General features: G+C 37.5%; 2 protein-coding genes across 3 annotated transcripts in view; one reads left to right on the top strand and one right to left on the bottom strand.

Annotated features, from left to right (window-relative positions):
* The first annotated feature begins 358 nt into the window (after positions 1–358).
* Positions 359–10,947, top strand: psmc5 (proteasome 26S subunit, ATPase 5). The gene is made up of 12 exons (XM_028567391.1): positions 359–464; positions 1,647–1,718; positions 2,468–2,537; positions 2,657–2,754; positions 2,844–2,900; positions 3,301–3,531; positions 6,087–6,213; positions 8,362–8,552; positions 10,104–10,202; positions 10,294–10,404; positions 10,488–10,574; positions 10,793–10,947. Exons 1-12 carry the CDS (start codon positions 441–443, stop codon positions 10,844–10,846), a joined length of 1,221 nt encoding a protein of 406 aa, XP_028423192.1. The 5' UTR covers positions 359–440; the 3' UTR covers positions 10,847–10,947.
* The window catches only part of LOC114547881 (MAGUK p55 subfamily member 3), a 31,198-nt gene continuing 15,287 nt past the window's right edge, over positions 10,946–26,856 (bottom strand). For both annotated transcript variants that reach the window (XM_028567390.1, XM_028567389.1), the window contains 6 exons: positions 13,197–13,355; positions 12,953–13,033; positions 12,441–12,534; positions 12,239–12,347; positions 11,728–11,847; positions 10,946–11,514 (listed from right to left, as the gene is read on the bottom strand). In XM_028567390.1, the coding sequence (XP_028423191.1) occupies positions 11,335–11,514; positions 11,728–11,847; positions 12,239–12,347; positions 12,441–12,534; positions 12,953–13,033; positions 13,197–13,355 (743 nt within the window). In that variant the 3' untranslated portion in view covers positions 10,946–11,334. The remainder of the gene's footprint in view (positions 11,515–11,727; positions 11,848–12,238; positions 12,348–12,440; positions 12,535–12,952; positions 13,034–13,196; positions 13,356–26,856) is intronic.

Here is a 26,856-nt window from a genome sequence, read left to right as displayed (position 1 = left end):
AAGCTGGGCTCATGCCATGAGTGTGCATGTTAGGGCTGGTTGAGGAGCTCAGGTGCCTGTGAGAGCTGCAGTCTAAACATGTAGGGCTGGTTTTACCTGGCTAGGGTTAGGCCCACTCCTACAATGTGCACTCTTTACAGATCTACGACTCAGTTTTTAAGGTGAAAATGGTACAAAGCACAGATGTGACCAAATCAGTTGATAAATGGTATATGTGTTTGTATCATATAGACTGCTAATATTAGTCAATGGTTTGTATGCGTAAATTAAGCTTTGAATAACGTTAAGTTAGTAAAATAAGGTTAACACGTTAACGGTTAAAACGGGACGGAATTAGACTGGAGGTGGCGATGTGCGTATTTATATATATATAAAAGTTCTCCAAAGAAGAAGTCTTCCGGAAATACGCCTCTCCTCAAGCGGAAGCAGAAAATTCCAAGATGGAGGTGGACGGAGCTGATCATGTAGGTGTATTTTTTTCGGACGTTTTGTTGCTTTTTTTGTTTTATTATTAAAGAAACGTTACTATTACGCTTTGAGTCGAATCGTTACCTTGAACCGCTTGTGAAAATGAATATATGTGCGACTCTGCTGTAGCTAAATGGCGAAATGTCTCTTCATTCAAGATAAGTGTAGTATGCTGCCGGTTTGCTGTCTCATTGTCGCTAACCAAGCTAGCTAGCTAAGACTAAAGAACTGGCTAGCTCACTGCCACTGTACGTATAGCGTACTCTGAATGACTGGCAGCAACAGTCAGCAAGTGTTTTTATTGTTACGTTTGGACAGTTAAATACATCACTATTTACAGTAATAATGTTTAGTCTCACCAAGCGTTAGCTAGCTAAACTACCGCATCTAATGCTATATCAGTGCGAGTTAGCTAACGCTAGCTAGCCAAATGTTAGTCAGCAGATTTAAACTAACGTTGTCTAGCTAATCTAACGTTAGGTAAATTAGAAAAGTCAGGTCTCGCAAACTTTTAGCCCACTTCATTAATTGTATTGCTACCATGGCTCAGTGGTTAGCACAGCTGCTAACCCATCCTAATTAGTGAAGATGGTTGAAATGCAGAGGTTACAATTCGTGTAACGTTATGTGTAAAATCTAACGTTACTTGGCAAATACCATTAAAGGATATATTATGTTGCACATACGGGTTCTGGGTAACGGTATTTTGCTATCCTCAAATACCTTAATTCAGTCAACACTTTAGCACAACTAACGTTAACCTGGCTTGTTGAGTCACTGTTCACATATGTTCGTTATATATGCGTGGTTAATGTATTTGGCATTATTTTGAAAAAAATATAGTTTTTCGATGAGGTAAATAGTCAACCAACTAAAAATGTAATCAACAACAGCAACTGATGAATTGTTTGAATTGCCATGTATCTAGCATAAAGTATGGTCAGTTATATTGTCTGGTTCTAGCTTTTAAAATGTGAAGTTTTGTTGTTTTTAGCTGTTTCATATTATCGGAATTGTTGAAGACAATACTGGGACTCTGGAAATTAATGATGGACATTTCCATATATATATTTTTTTTTTTTTACATTTATCAGACCAAACAATTAACTGAAAACAGTATTTAACAGATGCATCTATATTAAATTTATTTAAAGTTTGATGATTATTTTCATTGACAGATGGAGATGGGGGAGAGTAAAGGTGGCTCAGGTCTCCGGCAGTACTACTTGTCTAAGATAGAAGAGTTACAGGTAAGAACATAAACTCAGCCAAAAAAAGAAATGTCTTTTCACTAGGGTTGGGCGGTATCCAAATTTTGATACCGTAAAACCTCCTCCCTATTTTACCGCAGTATACGGTATTACCGTGAATAATTAAAAATGATGACGTAAGGCTCAGACAGGGTCACCAAACTGTTTGCTTGTGCACCGTTCAGAAACTGAATACCAAACACTAATACTGAAACAATAACATAACAACAACTTACAAAAAACTACTTTCTCCTCCACACTGTCACGTGATGACAACCACACATAATTACATAAATTATATTTAATATTTAATCCTTGTCTCCTATATAAGTGCATTGCATTTTTTTTAATGATGGTACTGAAACTTATACCGTTGCTATTTTTAAGACCCCGTGGTATACCGTATTATCGCCCAACCCTATTTCTCATTTTCAACTGCTTTTATTTTCAGCCAACTTAACATGCGTACAACTTTGTATAAACCTAAAAAAATTCAACTACTAAGAAATAAACTGAACAGTGTTTCAGACATGTGACCAACAGAAATAGAAAAATGTGTCCCTGAACAAAGGATGGTCACTACCACACACTCCCCACATACCAACGCACAAGTATAAACTTCAGGCCACTTACATAGGCTATGGCGAAAGCTCTGCATGGAGCCTCCGCAGAACCATAAATTGCGCTTTAGATTGCACAACTTTTGTTAGCCTGTCAATCCTGAACCGCTCTTTTTTTTTTTTTAATAGTTGACCGTAAATGACAAGAGCCAAAATCTCAGACGACTGCAGGCACAGAGAAATGAGCTCAATGCCAAAGGTAAACTGTTCATCACTGCATCATCAGTGTATTTTTAAATATTATTTCATTCTATTACATACATCTGTACGTAAACTTTCCCCATGGGTAAAAATATATTGTTCTACTTTTTGTCTCAGTGCGTCTCCTTCGTGAGGAGCTGCAGTTACTACAGGAGCAGGGGTCCTACGTAGGAGAAGTGGTTAGGGTCATGGACAAAAAGAAAGTGCTGGTCAAGGTATGCTGTTTACTTATACTTTATACCAAACTATATTTTGAGTACTAGTTGAGTTTAAATTAACATCAGTTATCTTCTATCATTTTCAGGTCCATCCAGAAGGAAAGTTTGTCGTGGATGTGGACAAGAACATTGACATCAACGATGTTAGTATTCTAGTTGTTGTCATTTAATGGTTGCTAGTTGGAGTACTTGAATAGTTTTCCCACTGTTCTCTTTACAACAACAAAACAGAACACTTGCAGAACAAACATTATGCCTTTCACTTGTAACCACCATAGCACAAGACTGAATAGCAAATCAATCAAGCCATACTTGCTCCTCTGGAGGATTTCATGTCCGGAGCAACCAAAACGTTAGTTTTCTTTAATAAATGGTGATGTCTCAGCAAGAGCTGTGTGTAGGATTTATCTCTTTCCTCTTCAAGTCCTTGTTTTTGTCCTATGCACCAGCACAGAAGAATTGTTTGAATGTGCTAATTTATTTTTTAAATGTCAGGAAACATGAAACCTGAAGTATTCTTACATTCCTTTATTTCTACATTAGGTGACTCCCAATTGTCGCGTGGCTCTGCGTAACGACAGCTACACCCTGCACAAGATCCTGCCCAACAAGGTGGACCCCCTGGTATCCCTTATGATGGTGGAGAAGGTGCCAGACTCTACCTATGAAATGATTGGTGGCCTGGATAAGCAGATCAAGGAGATCAAGGAAGTGATTGAGCTGCCTGTCAAGCACCCAGAGCTGTTTGAGGCTTTAGGCATTGCACAGCCTAAGGTGGGTAATTTTAAAAAAAGAGCTGTATAATTGCTTCCCCCCCCCCCACCCTTTTTTGTTCTTCATTCTGATTCTTAAAGGAGACAGTCCCCTTTTGTTTTGTCTCCATTGTACGAAGGTCAGAGAATAGGTTATGCTACAAATACAAAAGTGTGCTCCTGAAGCTGATAAGTTTATTCACATTTTGAGATTAGTTCAGAGATTGTAGGTTTTTCCAAAGGGTTGTTTAGGATTATCTTCTCAATCGTGTCATCTATAAAACTTTTTTTTTTTAACTGTATGAAAATGGCCATCACAATATCCTTAAGCCTGAGGTGATGTTTTCAAATGTCTTGTTTTGCCACCCAACAGTCCAAAACCCACAGATATTCAATTCAATTTTATTTATAGTATCAAATCATAACAGAGTTATCTCGAGATACTTTACAGATAGAGTAGGTCTAGACCACACTCTATAATTTACAATTTACAAAGCCCCTACAATTACATTAATTCCCTCAAGAGCAAGCATTATAAATGGCTATTGCGACAGTGGCGAGGAAAAACTCCCTCTTGGGAAGAAACCTCGGCAGACCCAGACTCTTGGTAGGCGGTGTCTGACGGGGCCGGTTGGGGGTGTGAAGGCAATAATAGTCTCATTGAAAATAGTGGAACAGTGACTTTTTGAAGGTAGTCGTTGTAGTTCATGTCACAGCAGGACGTTGCGGGATGAAACGTGGCGCTGCAGAGCATGGGTGGGTGTAGCAGACGCAGCAGGACGCGGCCGGGCGTTGAAGGGAATCGCAGAGCATAGCTCTGCGAAGAAGAAACATAAGGACTCCGGGGAGTGAAATCCCCAGAGCTAGGTTAGTAACAAGCAGTTCTGGGACAGGATGCATACAAAAGGAAACAAATGAAAACATTGATGAGAGGCTGTACTGACCTGCCCCCCTCAACTCACACTATATTATTGATTATATGATCAATAAATCTGATGACTACGAAGAGAAGCAGATGGGCCAGGTTAGGCGGACGCTGCAACTCCTCACTCCACCATAGACCCATATCTAACCTAACTATAAGCTTTATCAAAGAGGAGAGTTTTCAGTTTACTCTTAAATGAGGCGATGGTGTCTGTCCCCCAAACCCAAACTGGGAGCTGGTTCCACAGGAAAGGAGCCTGGTAGCTGAAGGCTCTGGCTCCCATTCTACTTTTGGAGACTCTAGGAACCACAAGTAACTCTGCATTCTGGGAGCGGAGTGCTCTAGTGGGACAATAAGGTACTAAGAGCTGTTCTAGATAGGATTGTGCTTGACCATTTAGGGCTTTGTAGGTCAGGAGAAGGACTTTAAAGTCAATCCTGTATTTTACAGGAAGCCAATGCAGAGAAGCTAAAACAGGAGAAATATGATCTCTTTTCTTAGTTCTCGTCAGAACACGTGCTGCAGCATTCTGAATCAGCTGGAGAGTCTTAAGGGACTTATTTGAGCAACCTGACAGTTACAATAGTCCAGCCTGGAAGTAACTAATGCATGGACCAGTTTTTCCGCATCGTTTTGAGACAGGATATTCCTAATTTTGGCAATGTTACAAAGATGAAAAAAGGCTGTTCTTGATGATTGTTTTAGATGGGCGTTAAAGGATATATCCTGATCAAAAATAACTCCTAGATTTCTGACAGTAGTGCTGGAGGCCAGGACAACACCATCCAGAGTAGCTATATCTGTAGATAATGAAGTTCGGAGGTGTTTAGGGCCCAGCACAATAACTTCAGTTTTGTTACAGTTTAACATCAGAAAATTATAGGTCATCCAGGATTTTATAGCTTTAATACATGCTTGAAGTGTAGCTAACTGACTTGTTTCGTCTGGTTTGATTGACAAGTATAATTGGGTGTCGTCCGCATAGCAGTGATAGTTAATTGAGTGTTTCCTAATGATATTACCAAGAGGAAGCATATACAAGGAGAACAAAACTGGTCCAAGCACCGAACCCTGTGGAACGCCATGCATAACCCTCGCGTACTTAGAGGATTTATCATTAACATTAACAAATTGAGATCGATCAGAAAAATAAGACTTAAACCAGCTTAGTGCAATTCCTTTTAATTCCGACTAAGTGTTCCAATCTCTGTAACAGGATTGTATGGTCAAATGCAGCACTAAGATCTAGTAAAACAAGTATGGAGACAAGTCCTTTGTCTGCAGCAGTTAGAACGTCGTTGGTAATTTTCACCAGTGCCGTCTCTGTGCTATGATGCTTTCTAAATCCTGATTGAAAGTCTTCAAATAAGCTGTTGCTATGGAGAAAATCCCATAACTGATTAGCAACTACTTTCTCAAGGATCTTGGAGAGAAAGGGAAGGTTAGATATAGGTCTATAGTTTGCTCAATTCAGTTTACAATGATATAAAACTGATTAAAAAGGAGCAATTCATTTGAAAAACTGCAACCACAGACATGTTGTCCTTGAAGTGACGGAAACAAATTAATAGATTATAAAATAGTTGCAGATTAATTTTCTGACATCAGTGTACGGATGGTTTTCATTTCTGTTTTGCTTTGAATGTGTGCAGGGCGTGCTGCTGTACGGTCCCCCAGGTACAGGGAAGACCCTGCTGGCCAGAGCTGTGGCCCACCATACTGACTGTACCTTCATCAGGGTGTCCGGCTCTGAGCTGGTCCAGAAGTTCATTGGAGAGGGTGAGCTTATTTTAGTTTATTTGATCAGGATCCCCATTAGCTAACGGCAGCTAGTCTTCCTGGGGTCCAACACAAAAATAACACAATTTAACAATTATATACATTGTATACATTCAAAACATTACATAACATGCAAAAAGAAAATCCATTAGCAAACCGTTATGCGCAACAAACAAAAACGATTAACAGGCAAGACGAATCATTTATAAATTAATATATATATATATATATATATATATATATATATATATATATATATATATAAATAAATAAATAAATAAATAAATAAATAAATAAATACATACATACATACATACATACATACATACATACATACATACATACATACATACATACATACATACATACATACAGTGGGGGAAATAAGTATTTGACCCCTTGCTGATTTTGCAGGTTTGCCCACTTACAAAGAATGCAAAAATCTACAATTTTAATCATATGTACATTCTAACAGTGAAATACAGAATCCCAAAGAAAATTCCAGAAAATCACATCATATGAATTTATTAAAATTGATAACCATCTGATGAGGAAAAACAAGTATTTGACCCCCTGGACAAACAGCAAGTATTCTGGCTCCTACAAGCCAGTTAGTCTTTCTTTAAGACACAGCCCCAATCCGAACCAATTATCTACATTAAATACACCTGCCTCACCTCGTTACTTGTATAAAAGACACCTGTCAACACCCAAACAACCAGCATCCAACATCACCCCCATGGGCAAGACCAAAGAGCTTTCTACGGACATCAGGGACAAGATTGTTGATCTGCACAAGGCTGGGATGGGCTACAAGAGAATCGGAAAGCAACTTGGAGAGAAAAGATCAACTGTCGGTGCAGTTATCAGGAAAAGGAAGAAGCACCACACCACCGCCAACCTCCCTCCGTCTGGGCCTCCACACAAGATCTTGCCTCGTGGGGTGTCCCTGATCATGCGAACGGTGAGGAATCATCCCAAAACCACAAGGGGGGGAACTGATGAATCAACTGAAGGCAGCTGGGACCACAGTTACAAAAGAAACGGTTGGAACACACTACGCCGTCATGGATTGAAATCCTGCAGCGCACGCAAGGTCCCCCTGCTCAAGAAGAAACATGTTCAGGCCCGCATGAAGTTTGCCATTCACCACCTGGACGACTCAGAAGAGGCCTGGAAGAAGGTGATGTGGTCAGATGAGACCAAAATAGAACTTTTTGGCCTCAACTCAACTCGTCGTGTTTGGAGGGCAAAGAACACCGAGTACAACCCAAAGAACACCATCCCCACCGTCAAGCATGGTGGTGGCAACATCATGCTTTGGGGGTGCTTTTCAGCCAAGGGGACGGGACAACTCCATCGTATTGAGGGGAGGATGGACGGGGCCATGTATCGTGGAATTCTGGACCGACATCTCCTTTCCTCAGTGAGAGAGCTGAAGATGGGTCGAGGATGGGTGTTTCAGCACGACAACGACCCTAAGCACACCGCCAAAGCAACAAAAGAGTGGCTGAAGAAGAAGCACATCAAGGTTCTAGAGTGGCCTAGCCAGTCTCCAGACCTGAATCCGATTGAAAATCTTTGGAGGGAGCTTAAAATTCGAGTTGCCAGGCGACAACCTCGGAACCAGAATGATTTGGAGGCTGTCTGCAGGGAGGAGTGGGCCAACATCCTTGCCGAAATGTGCACAAACCTTGTCACCAACTATAAAAACCGTTTGACATCTGTGCTGGCCAATAATGGCTTTTCTACAAAATATTAACATGCTGTTTGTCCAGGGGGTCAAATACTTGTTTTTCCTCATCAGATGGTTATCAATTTTAATAAATTCATATGATGTGATTTTCTGGAATTTTCTTTGGGATTCTGTCTTTCACTGTTAGAATGTACATATGATTAAAATTGTAGATTTTTGCATTCTTTGCAAGTGGGCAAACCTGCAAAATCAGCAAGGGGTCAAATACTTATTTCCCCCACTGTGTGTGTGTGTATATATATATATATATATATATATATATATATATATATATATATATATATATATATATATATATATATATATATATATATATTATTTATTTATTTATTTATTTAAAAATATAACCCGCTGGTTGTATAAGCTTGATTCTTCCCTGTCTCTTGCGGCAGGGGCCCGCATGGTGCGTGAGCTGTTCGTCATGGCCAGAGAACATGCTCCCTCCATCATCTTCATGGACGAGATTGACTCCATCGGCTCGTCTCGCCTGGAGGGCGGATCGGGTGGTGACAGCGAGGTGCAGAGGACAATGCTGGAGCTGCTCAATCAGCTGGACGGCTTCGAGGCCACCAAGAACATCAAGGTAACACACACGTGAAATAGTTCCCTGATCACATGACCTTTTCACATATTTACTGACTAATAGTGTTATGTATAATGTAAATGTGGTTTTATAGTGTGTTTGTATAGGACAGCCCCTCCCTCACTTACAGTATATTTCTTTGGTCGTACTTTGCTTAAACTCCCCGAGCAGTATATAGAACCATGAATTAGTTGTAAGCAGATATAAGGACATTTTTAACCACTTAGCATTCCGCCCCGTTTGTCTGAGGGGTGGGGGGCACCGAGGATGTTCAGGGTAGATAAAAGGTCAACAGTATATGCCACATAGAAGTGGTGTATTTCATCTGAAAGCTGGGAACCTGAAGATTAATTTGACATGTAGCTCCAGTAGTTTTTCTTTTCATAAGTACAAAATAATGAGTTAACATATTGTGAAGTGTATAAGGGCATATAACTTTATGATGGAAGTATATGATGGCTATCCATCATGCTCACTTATGTCATGAGTTATTGCAGCAATTTATGGGTTGATACCATTTGTTACACCAATTAGGTGCTAAGTTTAACCATTTTTGACCATTTGAGAATTGATCAAAAATGTCAAATTCCTCCATAATACCACATTAAGACACCAAGGCCTTGAGCAACACCATGGAAAAATGCATGCTGTGATTTGGTATCAAAACACTTTCGGCATTTGGAGATTTCTGTAAGAATTCAATTTTTCTGCGATTGGATGGCAAACGCTTCTGTTCTGGAAACTGTGCAGAAACCCCCTTATTGTCAATACACCTAGGAAAGCCATACATCATCTGAAGGCCCTAGGTCTCTAGTTTGTGGTTGTACAGTTTCATGAGTCTGTGATAATGTTAGGTCACAATACCGTAGGTTATTTTATACATTGAGGTCAAGTTTTAAACAATACTCTCACTACAATAAAATGCCTTCTATGGGGACTATCATCACACATGAATACATTAAATCCACAAAAGTTTCCCTTTCATCCCCAATTTACCCTTTTCTAATTATGCAACTCTAAGTTTAGGGACCCCAGTATGCAGAAATATTCAAATAAGACAAAACTGTACTGCATGAAAAACTGCATAGTTTTTGACCCAAACTGCATGGGATCAGGGATTAGCATAAAGTGGGCATGTCTGTAGGGGAGACTCGTGGGTACCTCATTTAGTATTTAATTTAGATATCTTGAGCCAGTGGCCATGCCAGTTTTTCCCTCGCCAAAATGTAGTCCCCTTTTCCAACAAGCTAGCATGTCATGGTTGGAACAAATGGATGCCTTAACTCATCTAGTTTCTGATATGGAACCAATAACTTATCTTTAGTTGAAAACCCGAGCCCTCTACTGTATGACACTTAAATACCATATCTGCTTACAACTACATCAGTGTGTTTATAAACCATTTATTAAATGGTTATGTTGATTATAAATGCTTTTATACGGTTCTCAATGCACAGTATTTTTTTTTTATATACAGGAATGCACCAAAGTAATTACTATATCAATTTGTTTAGTTTTTTTAATTTGACTAAAAACGACTTTCCCTCTCAGGTCATTATGGCCACCAACCGTATTGACATCCTGGACTCCGCTCTGCTCAGGCCAGGCAGGATCGACAGAAAGATTGAGTTCCCCCCTCCAAATGAAGAGGTAGTCACTTGCACAGCGTACACATTATATATGGAAACTTATATATGCTGTGGGGCTTGTATTTGAGCACATCTTAATTCTGCATTATTAGGCCCGTCTGGACATCCTGAAGATCCACTCCAGGAAGATGAACCTGACACGTGGCATTAATCTTAGGAAGATTGCAGAGCTGATGCCTGGAGCTTCTGGTGCTGAGGTCAAGGTAAGAATTGGCCCACCAAATGGTAGAAGTTGGGTGGTAAATGAAGGCCTTTATTTCATTTTCTCATGTGTGTATTCTTTTAGGGGGTTTGCACAGAGGCAGGGATGTACGCTCTGAGAGAAAGGAGAGTTCACGTCAACCAGGAGGACTTTGAGATGGCTGTGGCAAAGGTTTGTGCAACTATTCTCTTTGCAGGGTTTCTCAGATATCTGTATTTTCAAAGCCCTTTCACCCCTTACTTTGTCTCAAAGATCTTTAAACATGGGAGCTCAGGTCCACCTCACACCCCCCTGTCAGGAATGAAGCCCTCATATTGTTTAATTTTAATACCTGTATAACAAATGTTTCATACCTGCCTATCAACACTGTTTCCTGTTCTCTTCACCAGGTGATGCAGAAAGACAGCGAGAAGAATATGTCGATCAAGAAGCTTTGGAAGTAAAAGGCCGTGTGTGTGCACACAATGCGACAACATATGTATATTTTTCTTCTTTTGTTTATGGTTTGTAATTGTCATTCTAGAGTAAATGGTTTCCCCAAATACTGGAGGGTGCATGGGTTTTATTTCTCAGCTTTCAAATAGCAGTGCCAACGGATGCAGGTTTCCCTTATTTAATACAGAAGCATGACAAGCTGGTCTGCAGATTTATTCTCATGTTACAATTATCTTTATAAATGCTCAATATGGCACTTTACATCACAGTAGACATCTTACATCAGTGACTTGCTTGTGCTAAATGCCTGTCAGTTCTACTGCCATTTTACACTGAATCTAGAACAAAGGCTCGTTTGACATTTACAGCGATGCCGTAACTCAGCCAACTATCACAAGCCTGTATGTGTGTGTAATGGTTGGTATGGTAGTAAACACTGGATGACTCCAAACCTCCGGCGTTTAACCTGTGGTCCACCGATCCAACTTGAACCAGGCTAACTCCTTACCCAGGACACAGGCACCCACTGGCGCTCCACCTGCACCCTCTCCAGTACGACCTGGAGCTCAGCTAAGGCACTGACTGGGTCCTCCTTCACCAAGACATAATCCACCCAGGGGCCATAGCACTTGTCCATCTGCTCAGCCGACTGTTTCATTTCCTGTAGGCCATCCTCCTAGTCATCACAAGGAAGTAAGAGTTAATACAGAACCACATTTAAATGAGTCTTCAGAGCATGAACACGTAGGGGGGGGGGGGCGACAACTTGAAATTACAGTAATTTGTGCAAAGACAGCCGTATATTACTCACAGTTTGGTCACAGAAAAGGTGCATTTAGACTTATAGTGGTCCAATTTGTCAAGTATTATATATTTTTAAGCAACTCACTGTGATTCCTGAGCTGAGTGAGGAAGAAGATCCAAGCGGTTTCCTTTGACTGTCATCAATATGAGGCCTTACATAAACAACATATGGTTTGAACTCAGCATTACGTAGAGTCTTCAGTGCCTGAATGTGGGGGAAAAACAAAGCATATATGGTACTTTACAAAAGACAAATGATTTCATCACCTTTAAACAGATGTTAAATGTTATGTCTTCCGTGTCAGCACAACACCCTAAATCTAAAAGTTGAACTTTGTCAATACATGAATATTAAGTACCCTCAACCTTCAAAATCAGGGGACATATAACCTAAGTTGTCTGAAAGCTCACTTCAGAACTTCAGGGACTTTGAGAGTTAAGTGTTGCTGACAATCTAGACAGAAAAAAACAATTGGTTTTAAATCTTCATCCTCTACATCAAATATATCATAGCTGACCTTATGTTTGAACAAGTCCTTGCACATTGATTGAATTAAAAGTAGCTAATGCAATAGTAATCAGAAATGCATACCAACCTCGGGTTGCACATCCACCAGACAGACCTTGTTTTGATCCAAAATTTTGTGAATGGACTCCAAACTGGTGCCATACAGGTTATCTTTATACTCCCCATATTCAATAAATCTGCAAAAATACAGAACCATCATGATTAAATTATAAACAATTTTTTGCACTTAATTGGTTTACAAGATATAGTTTTCTGTGTCCAGTACTCACTTGCCACTCTGGATGTAGGTCTCGAAAGCTGCTTTGGTGATGAAGTGGTATTCCACTCCTTCCCTCTCATTACACTTCCTGGCTCGAGTGGTGTCTTAAGGTCACATTCAAAAACAGCCAGCAGGAAAACGGGGTGGAAAAAAAGATTACCTTTGTACGTTGTTAACGCTTCATAATAGAGGTACAAAACACATACTTAATGCATGAATCATGTCATATCCATGCATTTGTTCCACCTCTCTGAAAGCAGACCATATTTTCATTGAGATATTTAGCTGCTTTTTTCAAATTGGTAGTCACAAAAGATCATTTCAGACCTGAGGTAGATATGTGCATGTCTGCAACAGTGGATTGATCCTACTTTAATCCTAGCTTACAGCTACTAGTAGTGCTCAGGGGAAAACCACAGCATATTAACCACAGAAAAAACACATGCATCCCTAGTGAAAATGTACATTACATGTTGAGTGTAAGGTTTAATATTTATATATTTAAAAGGCAGAAAGACTTACGAGGAACAGCCAAACCATAACGTCGAGGATATTCAGCGATCACTTTCTGTTTGAGCTCAGTGATCCGAGCTCCCAGGGAACCTGTGACCATATAATTACAGAATAAATAACTAAATAGACAGTTATTCAAAACGATCATGTGCTGAGGAAAAATATTTGCAAGCAGAAGGACCTCTCTCAGAAAACACCCGTTTCTACTCTGAAATGTTTTTCACATGTGGCAGAACACCGACAGTGAACCTACCTATCAGTACTATAAGACGAGGCCTTTCACCAGGGCGGGGCAGATATTGGGTTACTTCTTCATAAATCAGGAACTCTGTGTGATTGGCATCTGGAGTTTGAGGTTCTCCTGGTGAACCCTGGCGATCTTTACTAAGGCGGAAAGTTCTGCGCAGGCCAGCTGTGGTCAAAGAAATACAAAAGTAAGATGGACAAAGATATACTGAAGTCTATTGCAGATCACACTGCCACTTTGAAACCATGACAACAAACACGCTGAACACCATTAGAAACAGTAAGAGTACCTGAGTAAAAATCCCATGACAGAGCATTGCCACAGAAGACAGGGGTGGCCTTACTTTTGGGAGAAACTACAGCTCATATTAGACCATTTATTCAACCAGCTTCAATCTCAACAACAGAAGCTTGGAAGCCATGCATGCTGCATCAACCTCTTCAACAAGTACAAACAAAGCACCTTCAGCATGTAGCGTGAGCAGAGGCCATTTGTGAAGCACAGTGAGATAAATGAGGTGTCACAAAGACACTGAGAAGCTCGGTGGCTGTAGCATACTACACAAAAAGCCCGCCAGAGTAACAAGTCCACACAGAGTGCTGAGCGTCTTAATCCAAAGCGAGGGCATGAGGAGACACCCACATCAAACATAATGCCAAGAAAGCAATGAAACAACTGCTTAAACAAGACTATTTGGCTCTGTGAGTGCCTAAGCACAATGGTGCTTTGAGCTGAACACTAATGTCAGCATGCTGACAACAATGTTAACATACTGATGTTTAACATCAATTTGAACGCATTTCAGCTGCAGCCAACATAGCTGAAACGCGTTCATTTTTTGCCCAATGCCCACATTAAATAAGATTACAAATTTGTGAGTGCCAGAGTTTTTGTTTCCTTTGACCCTTGTCACTGCCGTGCACTGATACACTGTCAAAGATTTGGAGCTGTGCGGGTTACTTTGCATTTACAGTTTTTTTTTTTTTATATATACTTCTAATTATTTATCTAATTATTCTTTTACTTTATCTGTACTAAATCTGTCTTTGTGCTGCTATAACAACTGCATTTCCCCTCTGGGGATCAATACAGGTTCATCTTAAGCTATAACGCACACTATGTAATGAGTTATAATTATTAAATTTAAGACTTACATTTATTTTGCAATGAGCATTAGAAATCATACAGGTGATGGAATAAAATGTAAAAATAAGGTCAAGGTCAAAATGGTGTGGTGTTTGTTATGATGTGGTGATGCTTTCAGACAAAAACAAAACCACAAAAAGCACAGTCACATTAAGCCAATAAAAGCAGACAGAAGGCCTGATCAAACTGCTGACTGAGCAGTAAAGACCTCAGGAACCAAACAATATTATAAACAATTATAATGAATGGCTTTCTGAATTCAAAATGCTAAAGAGTGCGGAGGCATTACATCTGGCCTTTCATGGTATAGTATGCCATAAGGAAGTCAAAGTACAGTATATCATAATGACTCATACTATAGTATGTCATCAAAATATCAAAAGAAGAAGTCATAATATAATATGCCATAAAAATATCAAATAACAAAGGCATAGTAGGTCATAAAAAGTCAAATAATCAATAGCATGTCAAGGAAATGTCATAAAAAGAAGTCATAGTATAGTATGACAAAATGTCATAATATAATATACCACAAAAATCTCAAATAACAAAGTCATAGTATGTCATAAAAAGTCGAATAGTCCTAGTTTGTCATGAAAATGACAAAAAGTCATCGGAAGGAGCCAGTTAAGGTGGTTTGGGCATCTGGTAAGGATGCCCCCTGGGCCAGTCCAGCTGGAAGGATTATAGATATATATATATCTCCACTCTGGCCTGGGAACGCCTCGGGATCCCCCAGTCAAGGCTGGTGGCTTGGGAAAGAGAAGTTTGGGGTCCCCTGCTGGAGCTGGAGTGGATGAAGATGGATGGATGGATGGATGAAAAAGTCATAAAAAGAAGTCATAGTATGTCATGAAAATGTCATTAAAAAAAGTCATTAAAGAAGTCATTGTATGTTATCAAAATGTCATTAAAAAAATCATGATATAGTATCTAATAAAAAAAAAAAGTCATAAAAAGAAGTCCTAGTATAGTATGTCATAAAAATAAGTCATAGTATAGTATGTCATACAAATGTCATAAAAAAATCATAGAATAGTCGGTCATAAAGAAAAGGGCATAGGATAAAATGTTGAAAACTCATGTCGAAAAAGACATAGTATAGCATGTCGAAAAAAGTCACAGTATAGCATGTCGAAAAAAGTGATAAAAAAAGCCACAGTATAGTCAGAAAAGTCAGTATAGTATAGCAAAAAAGGGATAAAAAATTCATAGTACAGTATGTCGAAAAAAGTCGCAGTATAGTATGTTGAACAAAGTGAGAAAAAATTCATAGCATGTTGAAAAAAGTGAGAAAATTCATAGTACAGCATATCGAAAAAAGTCCTAGTACAGTACGTCAAAAAAAGTGATGACAAGTCATAGTATAGTCAGAAAAGTCAGTATAGTATAGCAGAAAAGGGATACAAAATTCATAATATAGTAGGTCGATAAAAGTCATAGTATAGTATGTGCAAAAAAGCCATTGTATAGCATGTCCAAAAAAGTCATAGTATAGTATGTCCAAAAAAAGTCATAGTATAGCAAAAAAAAAAAAAAAAAGGGATAAAAAAGTCATAGTATACTGTATGTAAAGGACCACTTGGAGTTTTAATGTATGCTGCTGATTTAATGAATTAAGTATGGGTTGGATTATTGGTAAAATATTTGTATGTGCTTTAATGTTATTTGTATGGGATTGACCGGAAATTCTGCGTACCATAATAATAATAATAATAGTAATAGTAACCAGTAATGCTGAAATGTGTCCCCTTGGTAGCACTGTAGTTTTGCCCAATGGAAGATGAGCTTTGAAAGGCACGCAGCGGTGTTTGCGCCTACAGAATTTTATCTGAGATTTGGTGTTTCATTTATGAACATTGAGAACTTGACGCCAGTTTCATGACGGAAGAAAGGACGATCGTATGTTTTGCATTCCTTGGTGAGCGCTGTGAGGTACGATGTGTTTTCATTCATAGTAATTCAGAAAATGTTTGTATGTCTATTTTGTTATGTAATTAATGTTGGTCATCCTAAATGTTTGTTCATGTAATGAAGTTTTGTAAGGGCTGATACAGTATAGTATGTTGAAAAAAAGTGATAAAAAATGTCGAAAAAAGTAATTGTATAGAATGTCAAAAGAAGTAATTTCATAGTAAGGTGAAAAAAATTGATAAAAAAGTCATAGTATAGTGATAGGTTGGATATTTCAGCATTTCAGCATACAGGTTTCAAATGTATTTCATATCTTATATAAGGTCTTGTATGAGGGGTTAATTTGAGGACAACCTTCACCCACAGGAAATTGGAGCCTGGAATGTGAATCTATTAGAAGTATCTTCCATATAAGGATTAGTGTGGAGGTAAAACACTGTCTCACAGAAATAGACTGGAATGTGTGAAGCCCCACAAAGTATAAAGGAGGAGTTATTCTGATAATTTGCCGAGAAACCTTGTCATATACGTACATTTGGTGCATGTCAACTGTTCTCCCTTTAATGAAAGTTTGTTGTGTAAATAAAGCGGCATTAGTCTGAACTCACTGGACTCAAGTCTTCATCTCATTTCCAGATATTGCCCGATATCAGTATAGCCTGTCGAAAAAAGTCATAGTATGTTGAAAAAAGTGATAAAAAGTCATAGTATAACATGTCGAAAAAAGTCATAGTATAGTGTGATGAAAAAGTCATAGTATAGTATGTCAAAAAAAGTCATAGTATAGTGTGATGAAAAAGTCATAGTATAGTATGTCAAAAAAAGTCATAGTATGTCAAAAAAAGTGATAAAAAGTCATAGTATAGTATGTCAAAGAAGTCATAGTATAGTGTGTCAAAGAAGTCATAGTATAGTATGTCAAAAAAAGTGATAAAAAGTCATAGCATGTTGAAAAAAGGCATAGTATAGCATGATGAAATAAGTGATGAAAAAGTCATATTATAGTATGTCGAAAAAAAGTGATAAAAAAGGCATAGTATGGTATGTCGAAAAAAGGGATAAAAGTCGAAAAAGTAGTGTCGAAAAAGTCATTAAGTAAGTGTAGTAAGTCGGTGATAAAAAAGTCATAGTATAGTAGTATGTCAAAGTATTGAAAAAGTTATATAGTATGTCGAAAAAGTGATAAAGAAGTCATAGTATAGCATGTCAAAGAAGTCATAGTATAGTATGTTGAAAAAAGTGCTAAAAAGTCATATGTAAATAGACTGTTCTTATATAGCACTTTTCTAGTCTGAAACGACTACTCAAAGCGCTTTTACATGGTACAGGAACCATTCACCATTCACACACATTCATACACTGTGGCCGAGGCTGCCGTACAAGGTGCCACCTGCTCATCAAATACTCATTCACACACATTTACACTCCGATGCGCAGCATCGGGGGCAACTGGGAGTTCAGTGTCTTGCCCACGACATGGGACTGCAGGGCATGGGACTGCAGGGCCAAGGATCGAACCACCAACCTTCCGATTGGCAGGCAAACGCTCTACCACTGAGCCACAGTATAACATGTCAAAAAAAGTCATAGTATAGTTTGTAAAAAAAAAAGTCATAGTATGTCGAAAAAAGTGATAAAAAGTCATAGTATAACATGTCAAAAAAAGTCATAGTATAGTATGTAAAAAAAAAAAAAGTCATATTATAGTATATCGAAAAAAGTGATAAAAAAGGCATAGCATGGTATGTCGAAAAAGTGATAAAGAAGTCATAGTATAGCATGTCAAAAAAAGTCATAGTATAGTATGTCAAAGAAGTCATAGTATAGTACGTTGAAAAAAGTGATAAAAAGTCATAGTATAACATGTCAAAAAAAGTCATAGTATAGTATGTCAAAAAAAGTGATAAAAAGTCATAGTATAGTATGTTGAAAAAAGTGATAAAAAGTCATAGTATGTCGAAAAAAGTCATAGTATGTCAAAAATGTCATAGTATAGCATGTCGAAAAAAGTCATAGTATAGCATGTCAAAAAAGTCATAGTATAGTATGTCAAAAAAAGTGATAAAAAGTCATAGTATAGTATATCAAAAAAAGTAATAAAAAGTCATAGTATAGTATGTCAAAAAAGTCATAGTATAGTATGTTGAAAAAAGTGATAAAAGTCATAGTATGTCGAAAAAAGTCATAGTATGTCAAAAATGTCATAGTATAACATGTCGAAAAAAGTCATAGTATAGCATGTCAAAAAAGTCATAGTATAGTAGGTCGAAAAAAGTCATAGTATAGTATGTCAAAAAAGTCATAGTATAACATGTCGAAAAAAGTCATAGTATAGTATGTCAAAAAAGTCATAGTATAGTATGTCGAAAAAAGTAATAAAAAGTCATAGTATAGTATGTCAAAAAAGTCATAGTATAGTTTGTTGAAAAAAGTGATAAAAGTCATAGCATGTCGAAAAAAGTCATAGTATGTCAAAAAAGTCATAGTATAGTATGTTGAAAAAAGTGATACAAAATTCATAGTATGTCGAAAAAAGGGATAAGTCATAGTATAGTGTGTCGAAAAAGTCATTAAGTAAGTGTAGTAAGTCGAAAAAAGTGATAAAAAAGTCATAGTATGTCGAAAAAGTGATAAAGAAGTCATAGTATAGCATGTCGAAAAAAGTCATAGTATAGTATGTCGAAAAAAGTCATAGTATAGTATGTCGAAAAAAGTGATAAAAAGTCATAGTATAACATGTCAAAAAAAGTCATAGTATAGTATGTAAAAAAAAAAGTCATAGTATAGTATGTTGAAAAAAGTCATAGTATAGTATGTTGAAAAAAGTGATAAAAGTCATAGCATGTCGAAAAAAGTCATAGTATGTCAAAAAAGTCATAGTATAGTATGTTGAAAAAAGTGATAAAAGTCATAGTATGTCGAAATAAGTCATAGTATAGTATGTCAAAAATGTCATAGTATAACATGTCGAAAAAAGTCATAGTATAGCATGTCAAAAAAGTCATAGTATAGTATGTCGAAAAAAGTCATAGTATAGTATGTCAAAAAAGTCATAGTATAACATGTCGAAAAAAGTCATAGTATAGTATGTCGAAAAAAGTAATAAAAAGTCATAGTATGTCAAAAAAGTCATAGTATAGTATGTTGAAAAAAGTGATAAAAGTCATAGCATGTCGAAAAAAGTCATAGTATGTCAAAAAAGTCATAGTATAGTATGTTGAAAAAAGTGATACAAAATTCATAGTATGTCGAAAAAAGGGATAAGTCATAGTATAGTGTGTCGAAAAAGTCATTAAGTGTAGTAAGTCGAAAAAAGTGATAAAAAAGTCATAGTATGTCAAAAAAAGTGATAAAAAGTCATAGTATAACATGTCAAAAAAAGTCATAGTATAGTATGTAAAAAAAAAAAGTCATATTATAGTATGTCGAAAAAAAGTGATAAAAAAGGCATAGCATGGTATGTCAAAAAAGTGATAAAGAAGTCATAGTATAGCATGTCAAAAAAAGTCATAGTATAGTATGTCAAAAAAAGTCATAGTATAGTATGTCAAAAAAAGTGATAAAAAGTCATAGTATAGTATGTTGAAAAAAGTGATAAAAAGTCATAGTATGTCGAAAAAAGTCATAGTATAGTATGTCAAAAATGTCATAGTATAACATGTCGAAAAAAGTCATAGTATAGTATGTCAAAAAAAGTGATAAAAAGTCATAGTATAGTATGTTGAAAAAAGTGATAAAAAGTCATAGTATAACATGTCAAAAAAAGTCATAGTATAGTATGTCAAAAAAAGTGATAAAAAGTCATAGTATAGTATGTTGAAAAAAGTGATAAAAAGTCATAGTATGTCGAAAAAAGTCATAGTATAGTATGTCAAAAATGTCATAGTATAACATGTCGAAAAAAGTCATAGTATAGCATGTCAAAAAAGTCATAGTATCGTATGTCGAAAAAAGTCATAGTATAGTATGTCAAAAAAGTCATAGTATAACATGTCGAAAAAAGTCATAGTATAGTATGTCAAAAAAGTCATAGTATAGTATGTCGAAAAAAGGGATAAGTCATAGTATAGTATGTCGAAAAAAGTGATAAAAGAAGTCATAGTACAGTATGTCAAAAACATTATGAATAAAAAGTCACAGTATAGTCAGAAGAGTCAGTATAGTATAGCAAGTTTAGAGAAAATCCTGCACACTGACCATTATGCAGCAATATTTTATTTAGAAAAATAACAACATCTCTGTCTCAGACCTTCATCAGGTAAATTCACACATTCACCTCAACCATAGCCTTAAATAGTTTGGTTGACTAACCAGGACCAGTCAGGTCCAGCTTGATTGGTCCTGGTTAGTCAACCACCAGTTGATCATATCCTACGCACCTGCCCGACCAAAGAGGTGTGCAAAAAAGCTTTCCTACAGTATAGTATAGCAAAAAAGGATAATAAATTCATAGTCTAATATGTCGAAAAAAGTGATAAAAAAGTCATAGTATAGTATGTCGAAAAAAAAAGTCATAGTATTATATTGCGACATAAAATGTCATAAGTCATGGTATAGTATGGCATAAAAATAAGTCATAGTATAGCATGTCAAAAAAAGTCATAGTATGTCAAAAAAGTCATAAGAAATTCATAGTATAGTATGTTGAAAAAAGTCATAAAAAGAAGTTATAGTATAGTATGAGATAAAATGTCATAAAGAAAGTCATATTCATATACATTATTATATCATGGCTATTAACCAATCAGACTGCTTGATTTGAGCTACCTCTTTTATAAATTTTGTTTTGTGTTTACACTTTTCCTATACAGCCCTCAATCCTATGCTAGCTCTCTAAATAGTATAGTATGTTGAAAAAAGTGATACAAAATTCATAGTATAGTATGTCAAAAGAAGTCATTCCATAGTATGATGAAAAAAAGTGATAAAAAAGTCATATTATAGTATGTTGAAAAAAGTGATAAAAAAGGCATAGAATAGCATGTCGAAAAAAGTCATAGTATAGCATGATGAAATAAGTGATGAAAAAGTCATATTATAGTATGTTGAAAAAAGTGATAAAAAAGGCATAGTATGGTATGTCGAAAAAAGGGATAAAAGTCATAGTATAGTGTCGAAAAAGTCATTAAGTAAGTGTAGTAAGTCGGTGATAAAAAAAGTCATAGTATAGTGTATGTCAAAGTATTGAAAAAGTCATATAGTATGTCGAAAAAGTGATAAAGAAGTCATAGTATAGCATGTCGAAAAGTCATAGTATAATATGTCAAAAAAAGTCATAGTATAGTATGTCGAAAAAAGTCATAGTATAGTATGTCAAAGAAGTCATAGTATAGTTTTCCTAGTCGGAACTCCGACACGGATAAATAATCGAACGCACCATTAGCCTAGCTAACTCGACAGGTGATACTAGCCCTGTGCTGCACGTGGATGTAGATACTGGAACGGCCCACAACATGGATGTTATTCAGATACTCGACGGGATCAGGAATGACTTTTCCACAAAGATTGATGTGGTTTTGAAAGCGATTCAGGACGTTAAAAGGGACGTGCGGGACTTCTCGACACGCATGGATGAAGCAGAAGGGCGCATTAGCAGTGTAGAAGACACCGTTAACTCTGAGAAAGGCAAGTCTGAGGAGCTAATTAAACAAGTGACTCTCCTCACGACCAAACTCGACGAGCTCGAAAACCGTTCCCGTCGATCCAACCTGCGACTAATTAATGTGCCGGAGAAGATGGAAGGAAATGATGCGGTGGCTTTCCTGGAGAAGTGGCTCCCCGAAGCGCTGGGACTAGCAACATTCCCGAGACAACCCCTCATCGAAAGAGCGCACAGGTTGCCCGGTCGGACGCATCCTAATCTATCAACTAGACCTACACCGAGAGTCCTCATAGTGAAGTTTTTAAACTTCCAGGATAAAGTCCATGTGATGCGAGCAGCCAGGGCCAAAGGTAAAGTTATCTGCGGTGGTCAAGAGATCATGTTTTTCCCAGATCTTTCGACGGATCTCCACCATAGAAGGAGGGGTTTTGACCGGGTAAAACAACAGCTGAGGTCGATGAACATACGTTACGGATTAATTTACCCAGCCAAACTACGAGTGTCGTCCGATGGACAAACACGGGAGTTTGAAACCCCAGCAGATGCTGAAAAATGTATCCAAGGTTTACAGATCACAGAGGACTCACAGGGTAACTGAGAGAAACTGCCACGCGCCCTTTTTAAGTGGGTTGAATTTGTTTATCGGAGAAGAGGTTATTCACCATAGTGCTGGATTTCCTAGATGAGAGTTAAGCTACAAGACCGTTTATGAGGAACATTGCATACTTGTTTGTGTAGATTGTATACTTTTGCCAGGGGACACAATCGTCCTGTTAGTTTTGTAGTGGTTTGTTATAATGACCGCTCGGTTTGGTCTAGCTGCTCCCTTGTTTACATTGGATCAGTTTGTGCACTTAGCTGCACCCCAATATCAGGGGGAGGTGGAGGGTGGTGTAAGACGAGGGGCTGTCCTGTTCAGGTTGACAGTTAAGGGGTTTCGTTTATGGCAGATTTTAAGTTTTTTTTTTTCGTCATGTTGCATTTTGCTGGTGTGCTCCCGATACAACACAGAGATGCTCAAAAGGTTTCCCAACAACTACAGGATGCTGCACAATCTGGTGGAGTATTGGTTTAAATGACTTTGAATAAGAATCTTAAACTTACTTCTTGGAATGTGAGAGGAATGGTTAAATTGGCTAAACTAAAACAGGTTCTTACCAGGCTTAAACAACTTAAGTCATCAATAGTGTTTATCCAAGAGACTCATTTACTTAGAGAGGACCTGGTGAAAGTATGTAGAAGATGGCCAGGCAAAGTGCTAGCATCCTGTTTCCCTTCTCATTCTAGAGGAGTTATGACATTAATTCATAATTCAGTACCTTTCCAAGTAAACAACACGATTTATGATAAAGCTGGTAGATTTTTGGTGGTTCAAGGAACTCTCTTGAAAGAAAATATCAATTTGGTTAATGTATATGGCCCAAATGATGATAACCCATCATTTTTTCAGAATTTATTTTTGTTGATGGCCACCCTTCCTGGTAAGATAATATTGGCAGGGGACTTAAATTGTGCTTTAGACCCGAAGCTTGATCGCTCATCAGGGGTGGACACAACCCATTCTCAAACAAGAAAGAAAATACAACAATATATGAAAGACCTGAACCTCTGTGATCCGTGGAGGACTCTAAACCCTAACAAAAAGGAATTCTCATGCTACTCAGCAGTGTTTAAGACCCACTCCCGAATAGATTATTTTTTAATTTCCTCATCTCTGCTACCCAGTATAACTAATTGTATATATGATAGTATTGTTTTGTCAGATCATGCCCCAACCTCACTATTTTACAACGTGGAACAATTAAATAGACGCTCTGCTAATTGGCGCTTGCACCCTAAATGGATACAAGACTCTGACTTTATAAAATTTGTAGGTGAACACATTGATCTCTATTTCTCAATAAATACGAATCAAACAACTGCAACCATGAGGTGGGAAGCTTTCAAAGTATATATTAGAGGACAAATGATAAGCTTCACCAGCTCTAAATTTAACAAATTCAAACAGACTATGAACAAATTAGACACTAAAATTAGAGAAGTAGAGAGAGAAGTTATTATGGATGATTCAACACAAAAAAAAAAAAAACAGGAATTATTGACCCTTAAGGCTAAATACGAGGAGCTTTCTGTGCTTAAGGCTGAAGATGGTCTAATAAGATTGAAACAAACTTTTTATGATCAGGGGGAAAAGCCGGGTAAAACTGCTAGCTTGGCAGATAAAGAAACTTGGATCCGACAGAGCCATTAATGCGATTAGGAACGAACAAGGAGAATTATCTACAGATCCCACAGAAATTAATAGCACCTTTGTCTCATATTATAAAACTCTTTACAAATCTGACAGCCCACTAGACCTGGTAAACCAAAACAGCTTCCTGGAGGGATTGGTCTTTCCCTGTATTTCTGAAGGTACAAAATCTGATTTGGATAGGGAATTAAATTTGAATGACATCTCTAACGCCATTGCAAACATGAGAGGAGGTAAAGCTTCAGGTCCAGATGGGCTTCCGATAGATATTTACAAACTATTTAAAGCAAAATTAATAGCCCCATTATTGGATGTTTATGTGGAATCCTTTAAATCAGGTTGCCTCCCGGTTTCATTACGTAGTGCTCTGATCACTCTTATTCTAAAACCAGGCAGAGAGTCTACCGACAGCAGTTCTTACAGACCCATATCACTATTAAATTCTGATTCAAAAATTATAGCTAAGGTTCTAGCTACGAGACTGGAGAGTGTTCTACCAGCCATTATACATGGAGACCAGAATGGTTTTGTCCAAAATCGTCAGGGATTCCACAATGTGAGGAGAGTTCTTAATATAATCCATGAATGTGAGGAGTCCCCTGATACTGCAATATTATCACTCGACGCAGAGAAGGCATTCGACCGAGTTGAATGGCCCTATCTGCTCGAGGTGCTTAAGCGCTTTGGATTTGGGGAGTACTTTCGTAGATGGGTCGAAATTTTACTGGTTGATTCTTCTGCAATGGTGTCTACTAATAACCTCATCTCACAGCCTTTTAAGTTATTTCGAGGCACTAGGCAAGGGTCTCCAATTTCTCCTCTACTATTTGTAATAGCCATGGAACCCTTAGCAATAGCGATTAGATCACAACCCTCAATCCATGGTATCAGGACCGGTGATATTGTACACAACACAGCAATGTACGCTGATGATACTATTGTGTTTTTATTGCGTCTTGCTGAATCAATACCATCTCTCTTGGAGTTGTTCAATCAATTTGGTAGTATCTCTGGGTTCAAAGTGAACAAAGAAAAGTCGTCTATTATGTTCTTAAATATAAACGAGAGGAAGAAACCAGTAGTATCCCACCCATTTAAGAATGCCACAGAGGAATTTAAATACTTGGGCATCAAAATAACTCCAAAAATAAGTATGCTTAGCGCAGCCAATTATGAGCCCATGGTAGTAGAGGTGTTGGAAGAGATCACTAGGTGGACAACACTGCCGCTCTCTTTAATGGGCAGAATAAACATAATAAAGATGACTATATTACCTAAATTTTTATATATTTTTCAGTCGATTCCGCTGGCCCCTCCGCCTTCCTTTCTTCCTAGGACCAGAAAGCTTCTTTCTAATTTCATCTGGAATAATAGGAAGCCAAGACTCAGACTCTCCCTCTTATATTTACCTTATGACAGAGGAGGGCTACAATTGCCAAATCTAGAATGGTATTACTGGGCTGCTCAGTTGAGGACCACAATGTTTTGGTTTTCAAAAGATGTTTTCCTGCCGTGGTTAGAAATTGAAAAACTGTCCTCAAAAGGTTTGTCATTGGATACGTACTTATACTCAGCATCTTTTAAAACATTAAAGAAAAATGCTACTAATCCTTTTGTTAAAAACACTATTGTTGTTTGGCACGGAGTACAAAAGATGCTGGATGACTCTCCAAGGTTGTCCTGTTTCTCCCCAATCTGGGGTAATGAACACTTTGTCCCGGCTAGGAACGACATGGGTTTTAAAACATGGTGGAACAAGGGCATAGTGAAATTGCAGGATGTATATGAGGATTATACTCTAATGTCATTCAATGAGTTAAAGGTAAAGTTTGATATACCACAGAAACACTTCTTTAAGTATTTACAACTTAGAAGTTTTATTCTGACACACTTAAATAATTCAGTAACACAACCCCCATTCTCGGTCTTAGAAACGCATGTTACAAAAAACGGTTTTGGTAAAAGACTGGTCTCCCAGTTTTATAACTTGTTAGTTGATAACCATAAGGAGAACTCTGATAGTAAAAGACATGAGTGGGTATGTGACTTACAAGAAGATATTTCACTTGCTGAATGGAGTAAAATATGTCTAAAGACTCACACTCAAACCATCAACACTAGATTGAGAATGATACAATTTAATTGGTCAATGCGGACATACATCTCCCCTGTACAATTAAATAAATTTGATCCCAATATACTTGATTTATGTTATAAGTGTAATACTCACCAGGGTACGTTATATCACTGTTTATGGATGTGTGACGAGATTCAAAAATTTTGGAGATCAGTGTTAAAGTATATATCTCAGATCACAACTTCCCCTGTACCTTTTTGCCCCAAGTTATGTATTTTAGGCATTTATTCAGACGATTGTACTTTATCATGTCAGGAAAGAAAAATGGTTGACCTTTGTTTACTACAGGCCAAACGCTGTATAGCCTTATGTTGGAAGAACGTTGGGTGCCCGTCTTTTAACCACTGGTTAAGTAACCTAACCTCGAGTTTGGCCCTTGAGAAATTGACCTATATCGTTAGAGGGAGGACTTCTGAATTTTATATTTGGAAGATGTTTCTGGATTTGTTAAGGAGTGGAGATGTGGAGGGGGCGGTGGGAGAATAAGATGATGGAAAATGTCTAAGTGGTGTTTGGGAGTGTGCGCTGTAATTTACATCAAGATGTATTTATTTTATTTTAATTCTCTTTAATTTTAATTTATTATTATGATTATTATGGGATCCCCCAGTCGGAG

The sequence above is a fragment of the Perca flavescens genome, chromosome 21, assembly GCF_004354835.1.
Source record: "Perca flavescens isolate YP-PL-M2 chromosome 21, PFLA_1.0, whole genome shotgun sequence".
Taxonomy (NCBI): domain Eukaryota; kingdom Metazoa; phylum Chordata; class Actinopteri; order Perciformes; family Percidae; genus Perca; species Perca flavescens.
The sequence above is the reverse complement of the archived record's forward strand: the minus strand, read 5'-3'. Positions and strand labels throughout refer to the sequence as shown.

Excerpts from the sequence above, each read along its gene's own strand:
- psmc5 (XM_028567391.1), top strand. The coding sequence starts at position 441 with ATGGAGGTGGACGGAGCTGATCAT. Across the intron at positions 1,719-2,467 it reads CTAAGATAGAAGAGTTACAG|TTGACCGTAAATGACAAGAG; the intron begins GTAAGAACATAA and ends TTTTTTTAATAG. Across the intron at positions 3,532-6,086 it reads TAGGCATTGCACAGCCTAAG|GGCGTGCTGCTGTACGGTCC; the intron begins GTGGGTAATTTT and ends GAATGTGTGCAG.